The 22,992-nt window shown below is 48.3% G+C and overlaps 1 protein-coding gene across 3 annotated transcripts in view; it reads right to left on the reverse strand.

The window, feature by feature from the left end:
• Positions 1-8,010: 8,010 nt before the first annotated feature.
• Positions 8,011-22,992, reverse strand: part of ZMAT4 (zinc finger matrin-type 4) — a 67,021-nt gene continuing 52,039 nt past the window's right edge. For all 3 annotated transcript variants that reach the window (XM_056321705.1, XM_056321704.1, XM_056321703.1), the window contains 2 exons: positions 16,708-16,804; positions 8,011-8,450 (listed from right to left, as the gene is read on the reverse strand). In XM_056321705.1, coding sequence (XP_056177680.1) covers positions 8,435-8,450; positions 16,708-16,804 — 113 coding nt within the window. In that variant the 3' untranslated portion in view covers positions 8,011-8,434. The remainder of the gene's footprint in view (positions 8,451-16,707; positions 16,805-22,992) is intronic.

Below are 22,992 nucleotides of genomic sequence, written 5' to 3' on the forward strand. Positions count from 1 at the left end.
GCAATGCCCCCACGGCCGTGGGACTGTCACAGGCGGCTCCGGCGCCACATCGCAGCTGCTGGCACCCGGCTTCGGCGCCTACGGAGTGGTGAAGTGCTGAAGCCTGGAGAGTGAGCGGTGCCATTATTCATTACTGGCATTTTAATTGTTCTGCCAGGGTCAGCTGCAATAAATGGATTCCTAGACTGGGTCAACCTTTTGCCATTTTACAAGTCAAAAATGCCCAGCAAAAATGCGATATTTAGGCTAGCTTCGAGCTGTCACAACAGGCACAAAATCCTCTCTTACTCCGCTGTTAAATGATCCTTGTTCTAAGGAAAGAAAAAGAGATTAATGAATGCATCCATATGTGCTATTAAGAGAAAAATAAAGGCAGAGATAAAGAAAGATAGAGGCAGAGAATGGTAGATCCTAAAACATGTGTTTTCTGCAATTTCATTTTTTATACAATAGATGCAGTTTCTTTCCCCAGACTGCAAAGATAGGCTTGACAACCATCTCAACAACAGCAGTGTATAATAACATCTCCTTGCTATTAATATGCAAATTGAAATGCACACACTGATTAAAAAATATTAGACAAAGGCTATTGTCAAAGACCCGTGAGCACACTACAAAGCTCGGTTAGTGAGCAGTGGCCCACGGAGGGGACGCTGCTTCAGCTGCTCCCTTTCAAGCACTAGCATGGCAAGCCCGGCTCACACCACTGAGGCAAGCGAGTGGTTACTGTCACTGCTGTACCAGCATAAGCAAAGCCTCCAGGAAAGTATCTGCAAATATAGTCTTCCTGTCCGGGCTTCTTACAGAGACCGACAAAAACTCACCGAGCTCTGCCTCTGAGCTCCGGTCCTGCTGGCAGGACCTGCCGCAACCACCAGCCCTGCCTGGGGACTGTCTCTGCGGGAGATGATGCCACCCCTCCTGCGCAGCCGGGTGCCTGCAGCCCCCTCTGGTTCCTTCCTGGGGAGCAGCCTGGCTCCAGTAGCTCCCAGCCGTTGGCTCGAGGAAGGGCTGGGAGGGCAGATGGACCTTAAATGCAGCTCCAGGGCCAACAGGCTGGGGATGCGTGGGGGCTGGGGGTCCAGGTGAGGCTGGCTGGGGCAATTAAGGACCCTGGTGCATTTGGGGCATGTTGTATTGATGACATCAAGCACAGTGTGTGATAATAGCCCCACCAAAGACAAGATGGAATTAATGTGTTTTACATCTAAGGCTTGGCACTTGTGGTCACCACATCAAAGTGGGGGTGAAAGAGGACAAGACCATCATGGAGAGATATCCTGGACAACTGTTCAGCATCAGCTGCTCGCGTTGGGCCCTGTGCCTTTAGCAAAACCCTGATCTGCAACCCCTCTATTGAAGGGTATGAAACAAGGTTCTGGCAAGAATACAAGCCTTCTGCACTCAGAGATGATTTTTAGTATTACTGGCAGGATTATGAGATGCACAAAGGTGCTGGGAAAATGAGGATATGATATAGAGAAATAATTTTACAGAGTTTGCTTTAGCTCTCCTGTGACTTAGGGTATGAGTAATATGTAAGAGAGCAGTATAAAAGTGCAATGCATTGCTCTGGCTTGAAGAGTTCTGCAGCCGTCTCCTGACCCTGCTCCCCAAAGCCAGCAGAACACGCTTAGCGAAGATAAACATCACCGAGTTGACAGAACCAGCTCCATCATCCCTATTCTGACACTGGAAACAGAAATTAGACTAGAAAATTTATCCTAAAGTCTTGCAGTTGAGCTCCGTGCAGTAATTGAAGCAAAGAACACTTTGCAATGTTAACGGGTATTTGCTTTGTCTTGAGATCCTAAATGTTTAACCACCAAATTGGCTCCTCCCCGTCTTGCAGATCTGCAACAGATCTGGAGGTTCCCAACAGCCTTTCATGGGTGGGAGAGGACTTTCAGCTGGTCCCACGCGTGAGGAGTTCAAATGAATCCAGACAAGAGCAGAAAGCTGCTGGCACAGCCAGGAGGAGATACGCAGACTTTCACATACATAATTTGAAGATTATGGAAGGTGATTTTAAAGGTCAGGACTTGCTAATTAAGTTGATGCAATAGGAAGTTAACAAAGAAAGCACCACTTACGTTACTAGGAGCATTCTTCTCCTGTGATTAATTTCTTTGTATTAAGTAGCATGTCTCAGGGTAGAGTCACTTTACACACTGTTACCATAGAGCTCTATGGCCTTCGCACAAGGAGCCAGTTAAAAAACATGTATTATTTCGTGCTGTATTATGTCTGAGCATAAAACACCACAGAAAATTAGTGTCTCGCCTCCCGAAACATAACCTAATGCATTTGCACCAGAGCCTAAAGAACTATATTAGTATGTGCTGCAACACTCCAATGAAACATGTCTAAAAGAATATGGTTTTGGTGTTAATAATTGCATTTTGACCTGTCTCCCAGTGCCAGCGGTATTCCAGTGCCAGTGACATTCCAGTTAGCACTGCCCATTAGAAGTGTGTGTGTGGCAAGACACAACCAAACTGACAAATATGGAGATTTACGTTCTTTACAGAGTACCTTGCACCGAATTTTAAGTTGGGAAAATGTTTGGCCAGAACAGACAAAATTAAATTTTGTAACGTATAGATGTTCTGCATGAGAACATGCAGACTATGTTTTGGGGTTTTTTTAAATGAAGAAAATATATGCAAATGTTTTCACCCTTTCAATTTAAAGTAACCTTGGGGGATGCAATTACTGCACTGCATCCATTTTCAAAGATCTTTAATATATCTGCACACAGCATTTGAGCCTGGGGTGGTGTACTACTCTCAACATCAGAGAAGAGCCATGCAATCTGGAGGCATTTCTGCAGGGATCGCTGACTTACCGCTAGAAGATTTGTCTTTTTATGTCTTTCTTTGAAGACCTAATGAACTTAGGAAAAGCAAGAGATTAGAAGGATTTATGGACCAAAGCCTGATTGACTGGACCAGGACAATATTGGCAACAAATGCAAATATTGCACTGCTTTAGTTTCTCTGGTTTGCAACAGAACAGGGCAGGGGGATGTGATGGGGCATCTCATTCTCGCCTCGCACACCTCTTGCTCACCAGAGCCGGGTGGCATGGGACACGGCAACCTCACCTGCAGCACTGACCCTCCTGCTCTTGCACGTGTACATCTTTGCATCACCCCTGCAGTGTCATGGGAGAAACCATCCACACGAACGCTGCCAGAGTGGCATAAAAATCTAGATTTTTCTAAACGAGAGACAGGCCCTCTGTCTGTGGTCATTCTTGTAGACCAAGTAAGTCACCAGCTGCAGGCCAAGCCAGACAGCCAGGGGAAAAGGGCAGACAGACTCGTACGGGCTGAGTATTGGAGGCTGAGTTCAACCCCGCTCACTGCAGCACCATCAGAGCTGTCTACACACCTGCCTAGGGAAAGAAATTGTGTTTGTGCTGTAATTAATTTGCTGCAATTAGCTTGTAGCGATTACTTGAGCACACAACTTAGAAGGGTTTTTTTTCTCTCCTGACAGAATCACCTCTGCAGCACCCTGGGTGCAGCTTGGAGGAAGGTGCATGGGCTGCGGGAGGGAAGAATCTGAGGGAAAGGAGGCTCAGAAAAGTCAGGCTGCACATGCATGAATGATGTGCCCTGTTTCTGTAAATCATTCTCTCTGTAAAGAGGCAGTTTAGCTTCAGAAACCCTGCCATCTTATGTTACTACCCAAAACACAATAAACAAAACAGCCCCACAGCTACGAAACCTAAGGGGATGCTTACTCATCTGTGAACAAGCCATTCTCCTCCACACATGAAAGGCATCGATGCAAGAGCACAAATTAATCATACAGAGCATCTTCAGGATCTGTTATTGCCCCCAGAGAGTAAACAATTAGGTCCTGCAGTGCATCTGACCCTTCCCTTCGCAAGGCTGGAGGCACAAGCACATCCTGCAGCCCAGCCGGGGCTCCCAGTGAGCAGAGCTCCAACAGGCACTGGGATGCAGAGAGCAAAGGTCTCTCTTCCAACTCGGCTCCTTCTCTCTGTTTACACCCCCTCAGCGAGGCCGAAGAAATGAGATGCACTGCAAAGCACAGCACAGGGGCTGACTCCATTTTGCAGGCACCTTCCCTCTGCCACGAGCTTTCAAACGGGAGAAAGCTGCTGGTGCAGGAGCCTCTGAGCACAACTGCCATGTCGTATACACAAAAACAACACAAGTGTGAGCATATGCAAAGAGAGGCACACAAGCTACCCCACTTGGATACACAACGGTTTTTAAGCATGTAGAAGGAAATTAGCAAGAGCTGGTGAAGAGGCGAGAGCACTGAAGGGACGAGGCATTGCGATGAGCTCCACAGATTCCCACTCTTCCCCCCCAGCAACGTAAGGGAGCAGGGTGAAAGGAAAAATCACCTCCACACAGACTGTACACTAGAAGCATTCACAAATTACTTCACTTGTCCCTTTTGTAAGCAGAAGATATTCTCCAAGCACATAGCAGCACCCTGTATGGCTACTTGAAACAAACCCCAGCACCTGAGTCGGTGCCTGCTGCTCTCAGGTGGCACCCAGGGCGTTAAGCATCCCCAGGGCCACGAAGTGCCACTGCTCACCCCACAGGTGAGCGGGGAGAGCTGTAAAAGCATTAAGTGCTGACTTCAAATAGGACTGGTGCTTCTCTCTCTTTCCATGTGCCACTTCAGCTAAATCAAACTAAGCACAAACAAAATGCAACAGGAAAGACTCTCAAAGCAGACAAAGACAGGCAAACTTTAAAATTCAATGTGAGTTTTGCATCTATGTCTCCTGCCTATCACAGCTCAAACATACTAGTCAGGGTCTTTGTCCCACATTGTCTGTAACCTCTGTCACTGCACATGATGAGATTCATGTTCATTTCACCAAATATGAAGATGAGCAATAGCATCACTCTGTTCTGTCAAGTCAATTAGCCCAGGTATTATACAGATGTGGCACGTCCCTTTGATTAAATGCCAAATGAAGATAAAGCACTGAACATTGCCTATTAAGTATATTTGCCAACAAATTTCATATGTTATGGCAAAAAAAACCCCCGAACCCAAGTCACTGGAGTCTCATTTCTTCCTAGACTAGAAGGGGTCTATTTAATCTTCACTGCTGGCAGGCAACATAACACAGGGTTCAGTGGAGCAACATTTATTATCGATCTTCCTCCTTATTTAGGAGAATTATTTCTCTTCTCTCCTGAAGGTTTGGAAAGAGTCTTTTAAAAATAAATCTATTCAATTTGGGCTTTTAATTGCCTTTGCAAGGTAACAGAGTCACTTCCACCGATAAAAATAGGTTTGTTTTCATTAAAAGGGTGACCCTAGCAGCGAGGTAGTGAGGGATTTCAGAGTCCCAGATGAGGTGGCAATCAAGAAGCCAGTTACACAACGTTATCATTGCAAAAGAAAGCCAAAAGCAGCTTTCTGTGGCACTGCTCCCTGCAGCACGCATCCCAGAGCTGCAGCAGGAACACCCTGCAGCTGCCTGCAGCCCATGCTCCGCACCAGCCAGCCACCGGAGATGAACTTCTTCCCACAGCAGGGAAAGATATGAAAAACAGAACCCTGTGAGCAGCAGACTAAGACTATTTTTCTTCCTCTGGCATCACAAGGTCCCCTCCACAAAAAGCCTGCTCCCACTTCATCCCACGGGCTCATTTGCAAGTAGAATTGCTTGTACTGACAGCGTCCTACAGGTACCAGCACTGGCTTCAGGACAATTACTTCTTAGCATGTGCTACCTTGTGACTTAATGACTTTATAAATATTGCCTTTCCTCCAAATATGGTTCAGCCCAGGCTGACAATGAAGCTGCCTTGATTTCACATGCACATCTGCCACTCAAGCCTGCTCTGCTGTACAAACCCTTCAGGTATTGCTTCCCTCAAAGGGAGACAGATCAAGGTTACTGAGCAGTGCCTACAGCATCCGCTGCTACTGAACCTGGTTATCCTATGGGCTACCATATTACAAATATACAATAGTAATAATTCTATGAACATATAAAGTGACATTTGCATCACAACTGCAGTTTTCCAAGTGACGTGCCCAAATGTGTCCCATCTGAGACACAGAGCACTACTTAACAGCAAAATGCAGAGCAACACACCTCGCTTTGCTTTGGCTTATTAAGGTGCAGAGAAGCAGACGGAGGACGCAGACTAATCATCTACGTACAATTTGTTCACTCGGCAGAAAATTCACAAACCTGCAGGCCACAGTGGTGAGCTGTGGATTAAATTAAAAGTTTCTGCGATGCAGAGCCAGCAGCAGCAGGTCACTGCTCTTCCTTGAGACGCTGGCGAAGTGGACGTGCACGTTGCTGGGATTCCTGGTAAATGAACTGATGGATCCGCACACATCACTGCTCCCTTCCAAAGACACAAGAGAGCCTCTAGCCAAGTGTGCACAACAAGGAAATGTCAGAGCCTGTTATTTCGGAGTTGCAGAACCAGGGAAATGGCCACAGCCTCAGAAGAATTGTGTTACTACACACACATAAACCAACCAGATTGCGCTTTAAAGAAGTGGTGCTTAATCTCTAGCAGCATGCACAAGACAGGTTCTCTGCATGCAAAGTGCACTCACCGAGTTTGTCTAACAGGGCACAGCGCTGTTTGTTTTGCATTGCTTGTAGTACCTATGTGAAACCGGACCATGTTTATTGCAGCTCTTTTTGCATTGCAGCGGGTTGGGTAAGAAGCCTGGTCTCTTTGTGCTGACTGTAGTAGGAAAACTAAAATCTTCATGAGCTCCCTCCTTCCAGTGGACAGAGTTACTTTTGTTTCCACTCCCCCCAAAGCCAGTAAGGAATAAACACCTTCCTTATGGCCAAGCACCGAACGGCTGCAGACTGGGACCCGGCTGGGGTCTGCACAAACACTGATCCTTTGGGACAGTTAAGGCTGGTTTTCTGTTAATTTTTTCTTCCTTCAAATCCTTTGAGTTTTCTCCTCCCTGTGAGCACGGACCCCCACGAGCCACAGTCTGCCACGGAGCTGCTGGCGGCGGTGCTGTCGGACGGGGTGCTCCGTGGGCGGCGGGACCCCGGCTGGAGGAGCTGCCAGCGACACCCAGCACCCGCAGGGTCTCCACCATGTCCAGCTCCCGAGGCTCCCTGCAGACCCGACCCTGCCGAACGCTTCGCCGCTCGCAGTGCCAACACGGCTGCAACACACTGGGTCTTCTGATACGGGAACAGCCTTCACCTGAACCCCCTGCCCATGGGGAGGGAAGGGCCAGAGCTCAGCGGGAGATGCGCGGCTCTGCAGACCCAGGCCCCAGCAGCGAGTGCATGGGGGGCTGTGCTGTGCCGTGTCGTGCCGTGCCAGGCAGTGCCTGGGCAGAGGTCTGCCGTTGGTGCGGCTCTGGGAGCGCTGGGCCCCCCATCCTGGGGCACAAAGATTTCTGCCCCAGCGCAAAACTCACCGGTGCGGCCGTGCTGGTAATGCCCAGATGCCGGCGAGGGCTCACTCCACCACGGCCACGGGTCCCAGCCTGGCACCCGCTGCATAGTGAGGGCAGCTCCGGGGACAGTTGGCCTCGGTGTCCTGAAACCAGCCTCCGCAAGCCGCCTCTCCACTGTCCCCATCACCGGTCCCCGCTGCCTCTCCACCATCTCCCTGCAGGTGCGCAGGTAACACGCTCGCAGCCAGTGCCCCCAGTGCGGGGCGGGATGGACGGGGTGGCCCAGCGAGCTCAGCCACGGCCACTGCTCCAGTCCCACTGTCCCGCATCTCTCCGGGAGGGCTGCAGCACCCCGGGACGGCGGGCAGAGCAGCGTCTGGCTGTGGGTTTGCCTCAGCAAAGTCGGTAGAGCGAACAGCTTCCGTCTAGCCTGTAGGAATCCTACCAGCAGGAAAAGTTAAGACTTTCATTTTAGTTTTCTTTGCTCAGTGAACCATTTGTTTCTCTGAAGACAAAGAGGAAAGTTAAAAATTCATCTGTTATACAATCCCCGTGATTCATTTTTTGCTGCTCTTTATGTGTTGACACAAACCATGCTGGAGAAGGTGAAGAAAGTATGTTTATTTCTGATTGAAGGCTGATTACATCACTATCATGGGTAATGTAATAGAATAATTTTATACTCTTGGGAGAAATCTAAGAATAAATATGAAAAAGTAAAATATTTTGTTTCCACTGTCTCTGAAGATGAGTGATGATTAAGTGCTGTATTTACAGGATAGTTATCATACTCTAGACTCTGTGCTGAATAAATACTATCTTGAAAGGGTAAAAAAATCCATTGAAATATTTTAACTCACCACAAAATTAAAAAAAAAAATCCATGTATTTGTCCAAAGCGAAGGTTAGTTACATGTTAATTATTGAATCCACACAGGATCACTGTCCAAGAAAGCATTCTCTCCTCGCTGGCCAGTTCCTCTCTGCAGGATCTGCCTCGGTGGTGCTCCTCGCCTGTGGGGCTACTACTGGTTCTTCAAGCTGCAAGACAGGAACAAGCAGAAGTCACTCTCTGCCCTGCGTTCCCAGTTCAGAGCTGGTTTCTGAGCATCTCCTGAGGTCTGCCCATGCCTCTGCCTCCACCCTTGCCCGGGCAGCCCCAGGACCATCTGGCTCCCCTTCCCCAGCAGACGGTGCCCACCCCCGCCACCGCCCTTCAGCAGCCAAAGCTCCAGAGAGACTCAGTGCCCGAGGCAGACCCTGGGCCAAGCAGGACCGGACAAACCTGCAACCCTTCTCATAATGACTAAGAAACTTTTTAATGTGAGCAATGAAGAGATGTCAGTTCTAAAAAATCCCATATAAATAAACTCTTTCTACCTAAAGCACCCTTGCAATTTTAAGGACAGTTTTGTATTTTATGAAAGAAAACTGCTGTAACAATTTGCAAAAAGCGTACTTTCTGTAGGTCTTCAGTTTCATTTTGTTCGAGAGCCTACCAAACCCTGCAAAACTTGCCTTATTTGTGACCCAACGTATACGTGAGGAATTTCTCATTCGTTTGGCGATCTCAGGCTTACACTTTGGGAAATGGGTCCAATGCTGATGCTTCACATTAAAGTAATAATCTGTACACCTGACACCACAAAGCAAAGTTGCACGAGCCATTCTGGGGCTTTCAAATTGTGATCAAAACAGAAGATACCAGAGATACCTTTATTTTCACTTACATTTAAAGGGAAGAGAGAATATTTAATTCTTTAACAAGAGAAAGTATTACACACTCTCTCTTCATAGGTAGTGCAATTATTCAGCTGCTCTCTGGAACTGAAATAATGACAAATTAAAATGCCTTTCAATTCCATCTACCTTTTATAACTATTCATCTTCTGGAGTTATTATCACTCTAAAGGCTTTTTCATATTTTAGGCATCAGCCACTATACAGTACAGAGAGCACATGGAAAGCGTTAGCGCTACCAATAAAAGTTGCGGTCATTAAGGTAAGAAAAAAAAATAATTTGGCTTGGTTGTGAAGGATATGGTACAACTCACGTATTTACTATAATTTCCTGAAATTTATTAGAAATCTTATATCAAAGAGTGCATTCATTCTGGGTGAGGATGTGTAGGCGGGAGCTCAGCCTCCCATCACTTGGGATGGAGCTGGAAAAATCCAGGGGAAACAGAAATAACATTTTGCATAAAACCTGACACAGTTGAAGCCAGGCCAGGAATCACCAAAGCCTTCCTCTAGGCACATCTTGCCTCTGGGCAGATTAATTAACTTCCAAGGCCCCGAGCAGGGACAGCCGCAGATGCCACCCAAGGAGGGTGGGCAGAGCACCCAGGACCTGCCTGCGCCATGCCCACTGCCTGCGCCTTTGCCACCCCAAACACCGCAACCAGGAGCACGTTTCAGCCACAACGGGCTCTAAATGCTTGTTTACACTTTCTTAAATAGATTGAAAAAAATATGGAAATGCAATCATGGTGAAGGGTGACATTTCTCCAGGCACGATATTTACAGTATTTTGATTAGCTCCGACTTCTGAATAGCCAAGCAGCTTATGTTAATAAATACCCTATTCCAATTAGACATCTGTGTTCTCAATCAGGGAAAATAAAAAAAAAAAAAAAAGAAAAGAAAAAAACTGCAGAGGCACCACGCCTGCTGTCACTTGCTCCTCAGCAGGCCATTAATCATCTGGGCTTTCACAGGGTGCAACCCAGTGACTAGGTGAAGGGCTGTGCAGAAAGGTCTTCAGAGCACACCTTCCAAATCAGAAAGGACCGTTTTCAACCACAAAAATTTCATCTCAACTGAATACTTCTCTCCTTTGGTAGGTTGGATGGATTTTACCCCAATGATAGCTGCAGGATTGGGTCCCCTCTCTGCGAAAATCCTAAAATTAATCAGAAAGCATGACTTTGAAAGAGAAACCTAGACGGGTATTAGCATCTATGAATGTGTAAATGAGTGGTTATAAAATGCCAGCATACATTTGTGAGCTCTAGATGTGGCAGAGAGGTCTGGCTGATCAAAGAGACAAAATAAAGGCGAGAAGATAAAATTCTTCTTTATGGAAGTGGGAATCATTATCCCCATATAGTCAGACTCTTAATTACTAGGGCTGGATCTCAGCCTCCAATTGCTGACAGCCAGAACGGTGGAGGATAGCTCTCAGCTCTCACTATCCGGCACATTATTACAGCGTTTAATATATTTGCAACCAGCCCAGAGATGGCACTTACATCAAACGTGGGTCTGGGCTCTGGTACTCTGCCAACAGCATCTTTCATCCTTTCATCCACAAGCCCCTGAGGAGCTACTTCAGAGCTGGAGCTGGGTCCTCCGGTGCAACTCACCCCAAACACAGCTATCTTCTCCAGGACGTAGCCATGACCACAGCACCCTGGTCCCACCCCCGCCGCCTGCCCGCGCTAATTAAAGGAGGGAAGTGCCTTTTGCAAAGCCCGAAGTCAATATTGCACATGAGCCTTTCTTTGAGCCCAGAATTTGAATGTCTTCTGGCTTCTTTCACAACTACCCAGGACTTAATTCTCTGTTGTTTGTTGCAAATCACTTTTAGCAGCAATCTTTCATCTTGCAGTTTACAGAAGCCAGAAAAGAGGGAAGATTTGTTTCCTTCAGCCTATTGCAAGCAGCAAGGAGCAAGGCTGGCATGTGATTCTCTCCCGGTATTTCAGAGACAACGTGCCCTCCTCCTTGCAGCCCCGCACCAGCCAGTGTTTTGGCTGCCACCAGTCCCCATAGAAAGGTGCTGGTGCTGACCACATCCAGCCAAAGCGGGCATTAGCACCGCTGCTTGCCTGGCACCTTGCTCGTCATTCTGCTGCTCTTCTGATCACTGCGGGGAGGAGGGAGGGAGAAGGGGAGATTAAAAAAACCCACATCTATTTCTGGAAAGCAAGTCAAACAATGACTCAATCATCTCTACACAGTTCATAAATCCCTAATTAAAGGTTTAGTGCTCCTCCCCGCTGCAGATGTTCCAGAGTCCAGCCTCATTTCAAAACCTGCTTCTGTGCTGGCGCGTGTGTGTGCCGCCACCGCGTCACTCCTTGGAGCCCCGGGCCGGAGCACTGCTCCCCCTGCACATTTAGAAGCAGCCCCTGCTCAGCTGCTCTGTGCGAACGCGCATTCCCATCGGAGCGGTGATGAACACTGCCTGACCCCTGATGTGAACAGACTGGATGCCAGATTTGCGAGGCTTTGAAAGAAATATTCTCCTGTATCTGACTCTCGCTCCAATTCCTGACTTTACGACAGGATAAAAAAAGGATGCATTTTTCCTTTATTTTCAAATATACAGGTTAAAGTAGCTGCACCCCAGGGAAAAAATGGGAGCTAGCAGACATTATCTTGCCTTGCATATTCATTGATCAGAGGGATAAGGACTAGCTCGCATTCGCCACCTCCTCCTGCCCCTTTTACTCAACACCAAAATACCAGCCAAGGCACTTGCAGCTCTCCCCCTCCAACCCTTGTTTTCCCCATCTTTTGGTCAAACAGACTGAGTTGGAGGCATTCAGGTGAGCCCCTGAAATTCCTGTAAGCAAACAGCTGAGCCCTCCCCACCAGACACCCCGAAGGAAGAGCAGGCCGGCTGCAGGGGCCGCAGCCTCCAGCTCCTGCGCCGCTAACGGAGCTCCAGCACTGTCGGTGCCCGCACAGAGCGGGGACGAAGGCTCAAGCAACGTGGCCCTCTAAGCAGTAGTTCAAGGGCTGTATATGGTGGATTATTTAAAGCAACTGTAGCAGTGGCTCAGTTGTGTGTTGCGCTCTGGAGCGCTCTCAAGGACCATAATAAATACCCACAACTTGACTCGTTCCTCACAAAAGGTCTTTTCTCCTAATGCAGCTTTTCAGAAGGCTCAACTGCCCGGTATTTTTGGGCAGCTTCCCACCTGCAATCACCTTCCCTGCTAATCTGTCCCAGAGCAAAATCCCTTTCCTTTACAAACTGCTCCCCGCCTTTTACACACACACACATATATATATATATTTAATTATATGAAGTATGGCAGCTACATAAAATGTTTTGTTGCCTTGGCAACTGCAATCCACTGGCTTCAGACTGAGTTATAGGGAAGAGGGCAGTCTTGACACTAACCAACAATAATGAGAACAACAAAAAGCAGCGGACAAAACACTCGCCGAGGTCCACAGGAGGGCTGCAGGAGGGACGGCTTCCTCCCCTGGCACCCCAATGCCAAGCACACTCGCATCTGCCTCACCCTGCGCTCTCCAGCCAAGGTGCTGCCACGACCCAGCCTTGCTCAGCGCAAACTCGACAGCAGCACCGGCTCTGGGTTTCAAAATTAACTTTCTTTGTATAGAAGAGGCAATCATTTGTAGAAAGCTACAAAAACATAGATGCAGCCCTGTCAAAATCTGCTGTGTCTCTGCTGCCCTGCACATCCCTTTGTTCTGGAAACAGGGCTGAGCTGACGGCCGGCACACCTTCAGTCACTCATACAACAGTCAAAACACATTTTAGAGTAACTTGCCATAATGTGTTAATTTACAGCACTAGACATGAAGATTTCTTCCTCTTTGTCTGCACTACAGACAATTTCTGTACCCAGGAACGTTAGCTGTATAAACTGTATTTACCTTCTTGAATTCTTCTGCTACCTGCTACTATCACAAGCACCCAACCTGTGCAGCCAGCTCTGTACAAACACCACGGGCAAGGTCATCACTGTGCGGGGCAAACAGAGGAACTATCCTAAGACCTCCCCCAGACTCATGCTGGGGCTGCCCGCTGGGTCCGGCCCACTGAGCAGCCTATATGGCTGTTACAGACCCCTCAGGCTATGGGGGCAGAACTGATTCAGGACAACAGATTCGGGTAACTCACCCCCTCAGTCCCACAGAGAGGACAATGAAGCTGCAAAGGCAGCTTTAAACAAGGAGAGTAAAATCTGGTTACATCCTAATTACAGGGTGGAAAAAGCTTTTGTTGTGCACAAACCCAAGCTGCCAACCTATTGTCTCCCATGCTTCTGCACTTTCCTATAGGCGCTGGAGAGATCTCTGCCGCGCTGGGATACTTAGCCTCAAAGAAAATTGTATAAGAATGAACAACGAATGGAGGAAATAGAATAATCTGAGCAATTTCCCATAGAAATTGGTCAGACGAATGTCTCTAATTGGCATTCCATTATTACATTTGTAACATACTTTCTGTTGAATTTATTACTTTGTTTCCTCTTGTACTGAATGCCCATGAAAATCTCTTGGGACCAGATTTAAGTCATTATGAATAAATGATAAGAAACTAAATATAGAAAGACTGATAAGAATATTAATTTGCAGAAGAGGAAGGTCCTTATAAAAAAAAAAAAAGCAGGAGTCCTGCAGGCCTCTGCACTACTCTGGTGTTCCCTGCACAGGCTGGCTTGATCCTCACCAAGATGAAAGAGAAATGTGCCTTCCTATCAATAATTCACATGCTTTCAGAGCTCCGGAAAGCTCTGGGAATGACTGCAACTTCCACCAAGCCTTGGCACTAAAATACCGTGGTGACATTTGGCTGAATGGCATCCCAGTGAGACGGGCTGGGATGCTGGGAGCCTCCCCAAACCCAGCGCAGCCCTCACCACGCCGGGTGCTGCTCCCTTCCCGGCCGCCCCATGTGTTCGGGACAGGATCCGGCTGTACCCTCCTGCTCACCGGCACCCCCGGCACCCCAGCGCTCTGCTCTCCCAGGTCTGAACGGCTGCGGGAGGTTCATCAGCCAAACAGCAGCAATGCCTCCCGCCACGGAATGGGGACTCCTCCAGCTCCCCATCCCGCAGCCTGGCCTCCCGCCACGCCTGCCCTGCAGGGAGCTGAGGGTCTCCACCCGATGGGCAGCGATAAACCACTGTGAATTATTGTCTCGACTCGTGCTGATCCTTTACCCAGACATCCCTTTCGATCTTGAGCTCTGTGGTAACACACTCCCCGTTCGGCTCCTACTCCAGCTACAGAATGAGACGAAGTAGAAAGACCCCGAGTCTTTGCAGTTTTTGTTGCAGGGAGCTGGAAGAAAATATTTGGGAAAGCAGCAGATGCAGAAGGAATGATCCTTCTGCAGAACCATCTATGTGTGGAGATGACACTCAGCTAGCTGCAGGTGACTGAGCACCGAAAGCGGAAGGTGTAGGTATAAACCAGGGTGAGGCACCCTCCCAATGCTGAGAAGTAGCAGCACACCTTTCCTGCACATCTCTATCCCTGTCCACGAGGCTGCTCTGATTTGAAATGAACTCCTTTATCCCTTGCAATAATACCAGCAGCAACAACAGCAGTAATAACACAAACTCAGAAGGACTGGCAGGGGAAGGATAAATTACAGCTCTGTGCCTGGGCAGCACATCACAGCTGCTCTCATTCCAGGTTTCCGACGGGGAAAGCTGTCAGCTCTACTTTCCAGCAGTGGGAATCTGTGGCGCTGGCTACGGACACCGACCCTGTCTGCACCGTCCTGCACGCTGCACATGTAACCTGCTGGAGCCGGGATGGGCAGCCAGTTAGACGTGCTAAAAGAGGAAGGGGGTGGAGGCAGAAGGGGCTTACTGGAGGTCCCAGACTGCCTGCAGCACAGCCTAAGCCCACGTCTCGCTTGCCTGACCCCAGCCCTCTCCTCCACAAAACATGGAGGCTGGTAGGTGTGCTGCATCACTACAGCCGCTCGACAATCGCCTCTCCTTCCACTTCACCCACCCTTCGCAAGGAGCGGGAGGAAGAACACCACCTCATTAGAAAATCAGTTCCTTCTGCTAATTGGGATCCTGAATATGACTACATGCTCAGGTCCAGAAAGGGTAGCATCTGGAAGACATTCAAACGCTCTGTGAATAAATAGGATAGAGGCAACACGAATAATACTGGGGATCTTTGAAGGTCTAACATCATCTGGGGAAGGTCTGCGTTTATCCTTTGGTAGCTTAAGTAAAATTAGACATTGACATTAGTACATATTGCTGGTTCTGATCATCCTGCCTCATCTTTCAGACTGCCCTTAAAGCTACCTGAAATATTTCAGTAACTAATGACACCTTTTATATCCTTCCTCTAATCTGGGCAGTCCTGAGTGCTTCAGCCTGAAACGGTTCCCAAAGCTCACACATAAGTGTATTAAGAGAGATTAGTTGATTAATCTCCTCTCTGGTAACATGTATCTTTATCACTTCATTTTAATAATTTGTACTAATTGACAGAGCAGACTCCCTCCAATTCTCAAAGTTGGGTAATACATAATTGCTCTAAATCACAGCATAAACATTTTCATTTGGAAACACCTAATCCCATTACACTCCCAGTATCTCTTCCAAGGTTTAACACATGAAAGATGCTGCAAACTCGGTGTCATTAAGCACAAATGCCTGTGACATCAGGACCAGAAGTTGTTAACATCTTGGGTCACTGTTGCCCATTCCTTCTTCACCCTTCCCAAACCAGCAGGCACCGCGCAGTTTGAGGAGAGGATGGGCAGCTATTTGGGTTTCCCAGCATGCATCTTCTGGCATGGTTCAGCAGGGAGGGACAGAAAACCCATCACTGGGCTGAGGACGTGGGGAAGAGACACGCAGGGCTCCACGGTAATCTGTGCTGCAAATGCCTGCAGCACTGGGCACCGTTGTGAGCAGGATTAAAGGAGTGCTCCTGCCCCAAAGCTGATAACCTATGAAGGACAAGCTGAGGACGAGGGGCATCCCTGAGGATGTGCAGGACAACAGCCAGGGGAATGGGGGGGATAGGGGGTGTCCTGAGAAGGAGCGGCTAGAGGAGGGGTCTGCGGGAGAGAAGGAAGATGCTCAGGAAAGCAGGACAACCCCTTAGCACCCTTCACCTCTCCAGGCAGGAGCCCCATCCACGGGACATTTGCGGGCTCAGGGCTCTGCAGGACAACCCCAGAGCCTCGGGCAGAAACGCGGGAAGGCAGGAGCAGCACCCAGCAGCCGGTACGGAGGCTGCATGGGACACATCACGTGGGACACATCATGGCCCGATGGTGGGTTTCCTGGGGCATGCTGTGGCTGGTGGGAGATTGCCAGCAAACAGCAGAACTGCCCTCCGCACCTCGGTGGGACGCTGGGACACCCAGCTGGGCTCAGCCCTGCACGCCCCAAGCTGGAGGGGCCACCCCTATCTGTGTTAGCAAAACACCCAGAGCTCCTCAGATGACGGGGTTATCGGAGCGTAAGCATTACAGTACGTGTGCGTTCACGTAGGCAGGCACAGGCAGGCGGGAGGCCACCAGGAAAAGCACGCAGGTACCCACTTGGTCTGATGCTTGGAGCCCTTCAGGTGCGCATGGTACTGCTCTATCGAGTTCAGGGTGACATTGCAGATGTTGCACGTGTAGCTGCGCTTCAGGCCTGCAAAGAAAACCTGGAGTCATTAACTGTGCACTGCCCTCAGCACCAGCCGTGTGTGTCGGTGCAGGCTGAGGGCAAGCTCAGGGCTGCACTGGGAGGAAAAACATCTTCGTGTCGGGGCTACAGACTACTCAGAATCAACATGGCAGCTGGAAAGTACAACTGAGTGATAATGGCTTAAGAAAGGGGAGGGGGGGGAGAAAAAAAAAAACAACAACAAAAAAAGCAGTAACCCTTGCTCCCAGCCAACTTTTAATTAATTAGAAGATACTCGGATCTCAAATTTCATTTCCAGTTGCCCAGACATTTCTCTTTACAGTTACCCATCTATTTACTTTTCCAGGCCAGGGTATCCAAGCATTAGTGAAGCCTAAAGAAATATTCTTAAGAGGCACAGTCTGAGCAGAATGAAGCAGGTTTCACAGGCAAATACTTCCTGGACACCGCAGTCCCCACAGTTCCTCAGCGCCCACATCCCTCTCCTGTGACTCTCACAAGGCACCACTGCGCTCAAGACTAACCAGCACATGAGGCCCTACTCATTCCCCTGGGTTCTGATAGTGATCAAATTCAGGGCAGTTCCTCATTAGTGTATTTAGGAGCTAGGTCACTTAGGATCTTATTTTTCTTCCCCCAGAGGGACCCACCCTGATTTATCCACCAAAGCAAACACCATGTTTGCTGGGAGCTGCTGATCACTGAGAGCTGGTGACTCGGCAGCCTTTGTCTGAAGGTCAAAGCTGGAAGCCTGGCGTGGGTACCAAGTGGCCATACAAAAGCTGGATGCCAGGAGCTCATTTGCCTGACAGATTTATTCTTGGCTACGATACCTGTCTACAGCCCCTGACCGCAAAGCAGCCCTTGCTTTGCTAATTTTAGCCCTTCACAGACACAATAACAACCAACTATTTATATAGCTGTTGCTCTTGCTGCTGGCCAACTGAGTACCACTGAACTAGAAAGAACATCTCAGTGGGTTCACAGTAGAAACGTTATGAAATTCAGTTGGCTTTGGTTTTGGGGAGGTTTGGGGGGTTTTGTTTGTTTATTTTTTACTTTCTAACAAATCTCTTAGCTGCCTCTGCTACTTTCCACTTCATTGTTTATTGGATTGCCACAGTTACAAGTGATTTGCTAGGTAACTATGCTGCATTTCATTGGATTGTGATGCAAACTGCAGAGAAGCTACCTAAGTGCAGCAGTGCTGTCAGCCGAGCAAGTTAAGGCAGGACCAGACCAGGCAGGCGACCGTGCAACACTGGAGATGTGCACGGGTCGTATGCACGCAAGGTCTGTCTATCTGCTAGCAAAAAGGAGACAAATGGTGTCAGCAGCACTGAACCAAACCACACAAACACTTCCAGAGCAACAGAAGTGTGGACTATGGCCTGTCCCGCTCCCTGGGTCAGGACAGGGCAAAGGCTGCACCTCGGAAGAGGCTGCTGGACCCACGGGAAAGACACCCCCCACCCCAAGGAGCACCACCCATGGCTCCCTGCATGGGAAAAGCACTTGGTTTAAACAGCATTTCTCCCCTAATTCACTGCTCTGCCTCTGGGCACAGATTGCAGGGAAGAAAAAACCCAGGCAATTAAGCAGATTCATGCACATCTCAAACAGAAACTGCAAAGCAATTTATAAGCAAAGTCAGAGAAAGTCCCTCAGCACGTTCACTGGAAAAATCCGAGCTGAAGAACTAAACCCAACAAGATCAGCCTGTGTTTTGTCTATTCAGCTAAGATCAGACTTCACATCTCTGAGACATCCACAGCAGACAAGACATTTATTCACCTAAGAGCATGCACGCACAGAACATGAACAGGAGACTTTGCAGAATTATATCTGCAGGCACTGCTGACCATGGCACGATAATAAGAGAAGAGCCACGTTTCTCTGTATGCAACTTAGAAACATCTTCAAACTGGGTTCAACTACCACCTCTGGAAAACTGAAAATCTGGAAACAGGGACCCAGCAGACAGGCAGCAGTCAGAATTGGAGGTGAAGGAGAAAAGACCTTTTTCCAAGGCAGCATGCTGCCCAGCAGCTGCTGGGAACAGCTGATAATTCGTGTCAGTTTGTCTCCTGGAAAAACGTTTGGTCCAGTTCTGAGGCATTTACTCTGAGTGCCCTGGCACACTCCTCCCTCCCTCTGGAGAGGACACTAGCCTGCTTAGCACAGGATAGATCATGTAATTATTTACACATTAATGTTCTATTTTGACTTTCTCAACAAGCTTTCACCCAAAACATTCCTCACAACTTTCTGTAATCACAGACCACCACAATGCTACTGGGGAAGTTCCTCCACACCTGCAAAACCTGCAAAAGCAGATCCAATTAGTTTCTTTCTTTCTTTTCTTTTCTTTTTTTTTTTTTTTCTTCATTATCCTTCCATAAGTGACCTGGGCCAAGAGATGGACCGCTAGCTGGGTGGTCCCATCTATTTCTTGTGGGAGAAATGAGAAGCCTCTTCTAAGAACCAGAGCAGCAACAAAACCAGGTCCTGCAGAAGGGAACGGAGTGCAGCTGAACGTACATTGAATGCCTGTTTCTCTTCTGGACATCCCTGAGAGGTAGAGCAGTCTGAGGGCTCTTGTTCCTGGTATGCAGGCCAAAACCTGACATGAATTAAGCATTTAAATGCAGACATAAGTGTTTCAGACCCTGATTCTGTTGTCTCCCTTACTATGCTGAGTGTCAGAGAGTGGTTTCTTCTGCCCTCCTCTCTCTTGTATTTTAACATCCTAATAATTCCCTTGGCATCACAGACTGCATTAGCATCACTGACATTACATGTCCATCAGCATCACAGCAAACCATTGATGCTAAAGTAATTTCTGCCCTGTACTCCTAGGAAAAAGAGAATTGCGATTTTAGAGTCTCTGTGGTGAGGTCTCTGCTCTGCACTGATTCACTTTCATGAAGATCTGAACAGATCATTTCAAGCTTAATTGAAGGGATCCACTTAAAAATACCAGAGTTGTGGGATTCTCAGCATGGGCTGCTGTGCTCTTTAGAAACAGTTTTAATGTACCATATCATAGTCTCTTTTGACTTTCTGCAGTATTATTTCTTTGCAGAAATTGTTAAAACAATTCATTTAGAACAAATAATGCACGGCATTCTTGAATTTGATCAGTTTATGCATACCATAATCAGCTGCAAAGGCTATATACAAACTTACCATTTCCCAGCTGCACCTACAGACTCCAAAAAAAATAACTTGTCTTTTTTTGAACTTCAGACACAAGCTATACTACCCACCCCACTTTTCTCAAACACTTCATACATCTCTCACCTAGGAATCTGGCCCAACATGAAGTTAAACATCTTCTCTAAGAAATACTTCAAAAAAATTCAGATGAGTACTTGAGAATAGCAAGCAAGCGATTATGCGTAAGTATTTAAATAGTCACCTCTATTTTTGTGTGTTATGATGTGGCACAGAACAAAACTCAAATTGCAAATATGCTTATGGATGCTCTCCTTACTGAATTTATTCTTGGTGCAGTAGCAATGGTTTTATAGTCAAACCCTCTGTCCGTAGCTGGCAGCTCCTGCTTCCTTTATTAAGGCAACAGGCATCAGAAACCCCCTACACACATGCCACAGCACAGGGGAGAGCATGGAAAAGGCAGTGCATGGCTGACACAGGCGCTGCGTTAGCACCTTGCTGCAGACCAAGCCCTCAGACCATGCCGTGATTGCTGCACGGCAGAGATCAGGGCTGGGGAACGAAAAACCTGGTAATACTTTAAATTAAGGTAATAAGGTTCTAATGCTCAGCAGCTAATTTAACAGCGTACATTAACAGCAGCCTTATTGAATCTTAATTACTTGTGTAGGTGGAAACGCCATCAGCAATTACAGTTTTTAACTCAGGACACTGTTTTTTTTCCCACCAGCGTGTCACAGCTGCACATGATGATGAACAAGGGGGGAACCCTGTCCCCCACGCCCAGCACCGGCAGCACGCAGCACTGCTCCACCACAGCAGCTCTTCCCACTGGCTGATGCTATGAACTCATTTGCGCTCAGCGGAATCACACACCTGCTAGTGTGCACAGATAGGTTTGAGATGGATGGCAATGTCACTGGGGCTGGACCAGCGCCAATCTGCACCTGCGGCAGGACGAGGACTGCAGGACCCCTTGGCTGAGTCCCCCATCCTGGATGGGCTTGTACAGGGAGAGTCTTGGGTGTGACATGAACTCCACCGAAACGAGACACGGAGAAAGGAAACTAGCCTGAGATGAGCTGCAAGATGAAACCAGCGGCAATAATCACCTCCATAACATCAAAATTAACAGTATGTGATCTCACTGGAGCTCACCAAAGCTGCCAACTTGGCTGAAACTGTGGTTCCATAAAACGCTACCAACCAAAGCATGTTGGAGTTGAGTATTAGCACAGCAAGCACTCTGCAACGGGAAGGTGGTCCCAACCAGAGCAGTCTGTGCTAGGAAATGCTGGGCTCTGTCTGTATTCACACCGACTTTTGTACCCTCACGACACATCAGCATTCCCTCCCTTACATCATGACATGCATTCATGTAAAATGGAATGTGCTCTTTTATCCATTAAATAAAATATTAGCAAGTAAAGTCATTAATGTCATTCTGCATAAAATGCACTAAAATACATTCCAGGGAAGGACTTGTTAATAACATCGCTTTTTACTAACCAAACGTGACAGCACAGAATGAAAAATATTTATAAGGCACACAAAGAAATTATAGGCTGAGAAGGAAAAGAAAACTCAGCTCTTGCCTGATTTCACAAGATGGCACCTGCGACTGTGACAATTCACCTGAAAACACAAAGGCTTCAGGTGACAACATCCCTGTGCAGCCCTCCCGATCCTGCTTTATGGAGAGGCAGCTGCATTTTATTTTAGGGATCCACAGTGTAATGCCCTTGAGAGGCACCAGCCTCTGCCCCAGGGCATGGTGCTTTTCCTATTCTCCAGGGACTGAGTGTCCTGGGAAGAAGACCAATGTTCCTGCATGGGGAGGATCTTACAGGATCCCATCTAATCAGCTCCAGGCTGGCCCAGAATCTGTCTCCATCACTATGTAAAATTCAGGTTCTACTAGCAGGCACCAAAGAGAGCCCAGGGTGCCTGGGCAAGTTGTTTGCTGTCACGCGAAAAGGTGCTGAAGCGCAGGTTATAAACACCAACGAGATGAAGGGAGGTCCGCCCTGTACGTAAAGCCTTGTGCTCATTTTATTCATTCAAAGGCGTACATACAGGAAAGGGCAACACTGAATCCATGTGACGAAGCCCAGACTTTCAAACACTGCGCCAGCCTTCACAGAGAGACCATTTTGCTGCGGGGTTTTGGCTCAGCACCAGCAATAAGCAGAGTTCGTTATTAATTAAATTCCCCACGACTGAGATATGCCAGTCTCTGTTGCAAGGCCCCTGCCCCTGCCGAGCCCACCTGCGTCAGAGCAGGAACAAGAGAACTCCGTGATGGATAACGCCAACATGAAGTCACACTGGTGAAATGTGAGCTGATGGAGCAAAAACGCAATTCCCTCGCCGCCTGGTGCAGGCTGCGGGGAGGCGAGAGCCGCCAGACGGAGCCGCACCGGTGCCTCCGATGGAGCAGCTTCAGCTCCGTGTTGCTGAACAGGTGCAAGCTGTGGGGGCAGAGCCCAGAACTCAGGGCTTGTCACCATCCCCACCTCGTTCCGTCTTCGCACGATCTGCTCCAGGGTTGGCTGGGCACCGCGGCAGCCAGAGGCGGCAGCTCTGCAGCAGGAAAACTCTCTTCTTCCTCTTCCAGGGGCTGTCCTCCAGCTCCCCTGGTGTCCAGCCCATCCCTGGGAGCAGGGGGTCCAGGACCGGCTCTGCTGTCCAGGCTGGAAAGCCCCACGAAGCTGCTCAGCGAGGCTGGGTCGGACCCCGCAGAGTGGCTGTGGGCACTACTGGCAAACCCGCAACGCGCCCTCTGCTCGGCCAAGGCAGCTGGCCGTGCCACCATGCGTACTGCAGCTTTAACTCTGTACAGACAAGAGAAAAGGTGCTGTTAATGAGGTTTCTTTTTCCTTCTTTTTTTTCTCCTCTTTCTCATGTCTGAGTAGAAAACAAGACTTCAAAATTGCAGGATGAGCACTTGGCGAGAAGAACCAATGCTTTTGTTTCCTATAAATATCAGTTGTCCAAAAATATATTTCTAT

This window comes from Falco biarmicus, chromosome 18 (genome assembly GCF_023638135.1).
Source record: "Falco biarmicus isolate bFalBia1 chromosome 18, bFalBia1.pri, whole genome shotgun sequence".
Classification (NCBI taxonomy): Eukaryota; Metazoa; Chordata; class Aves; order Falconiformes; family Falconidae; genus Falco; species Falco biarmicus.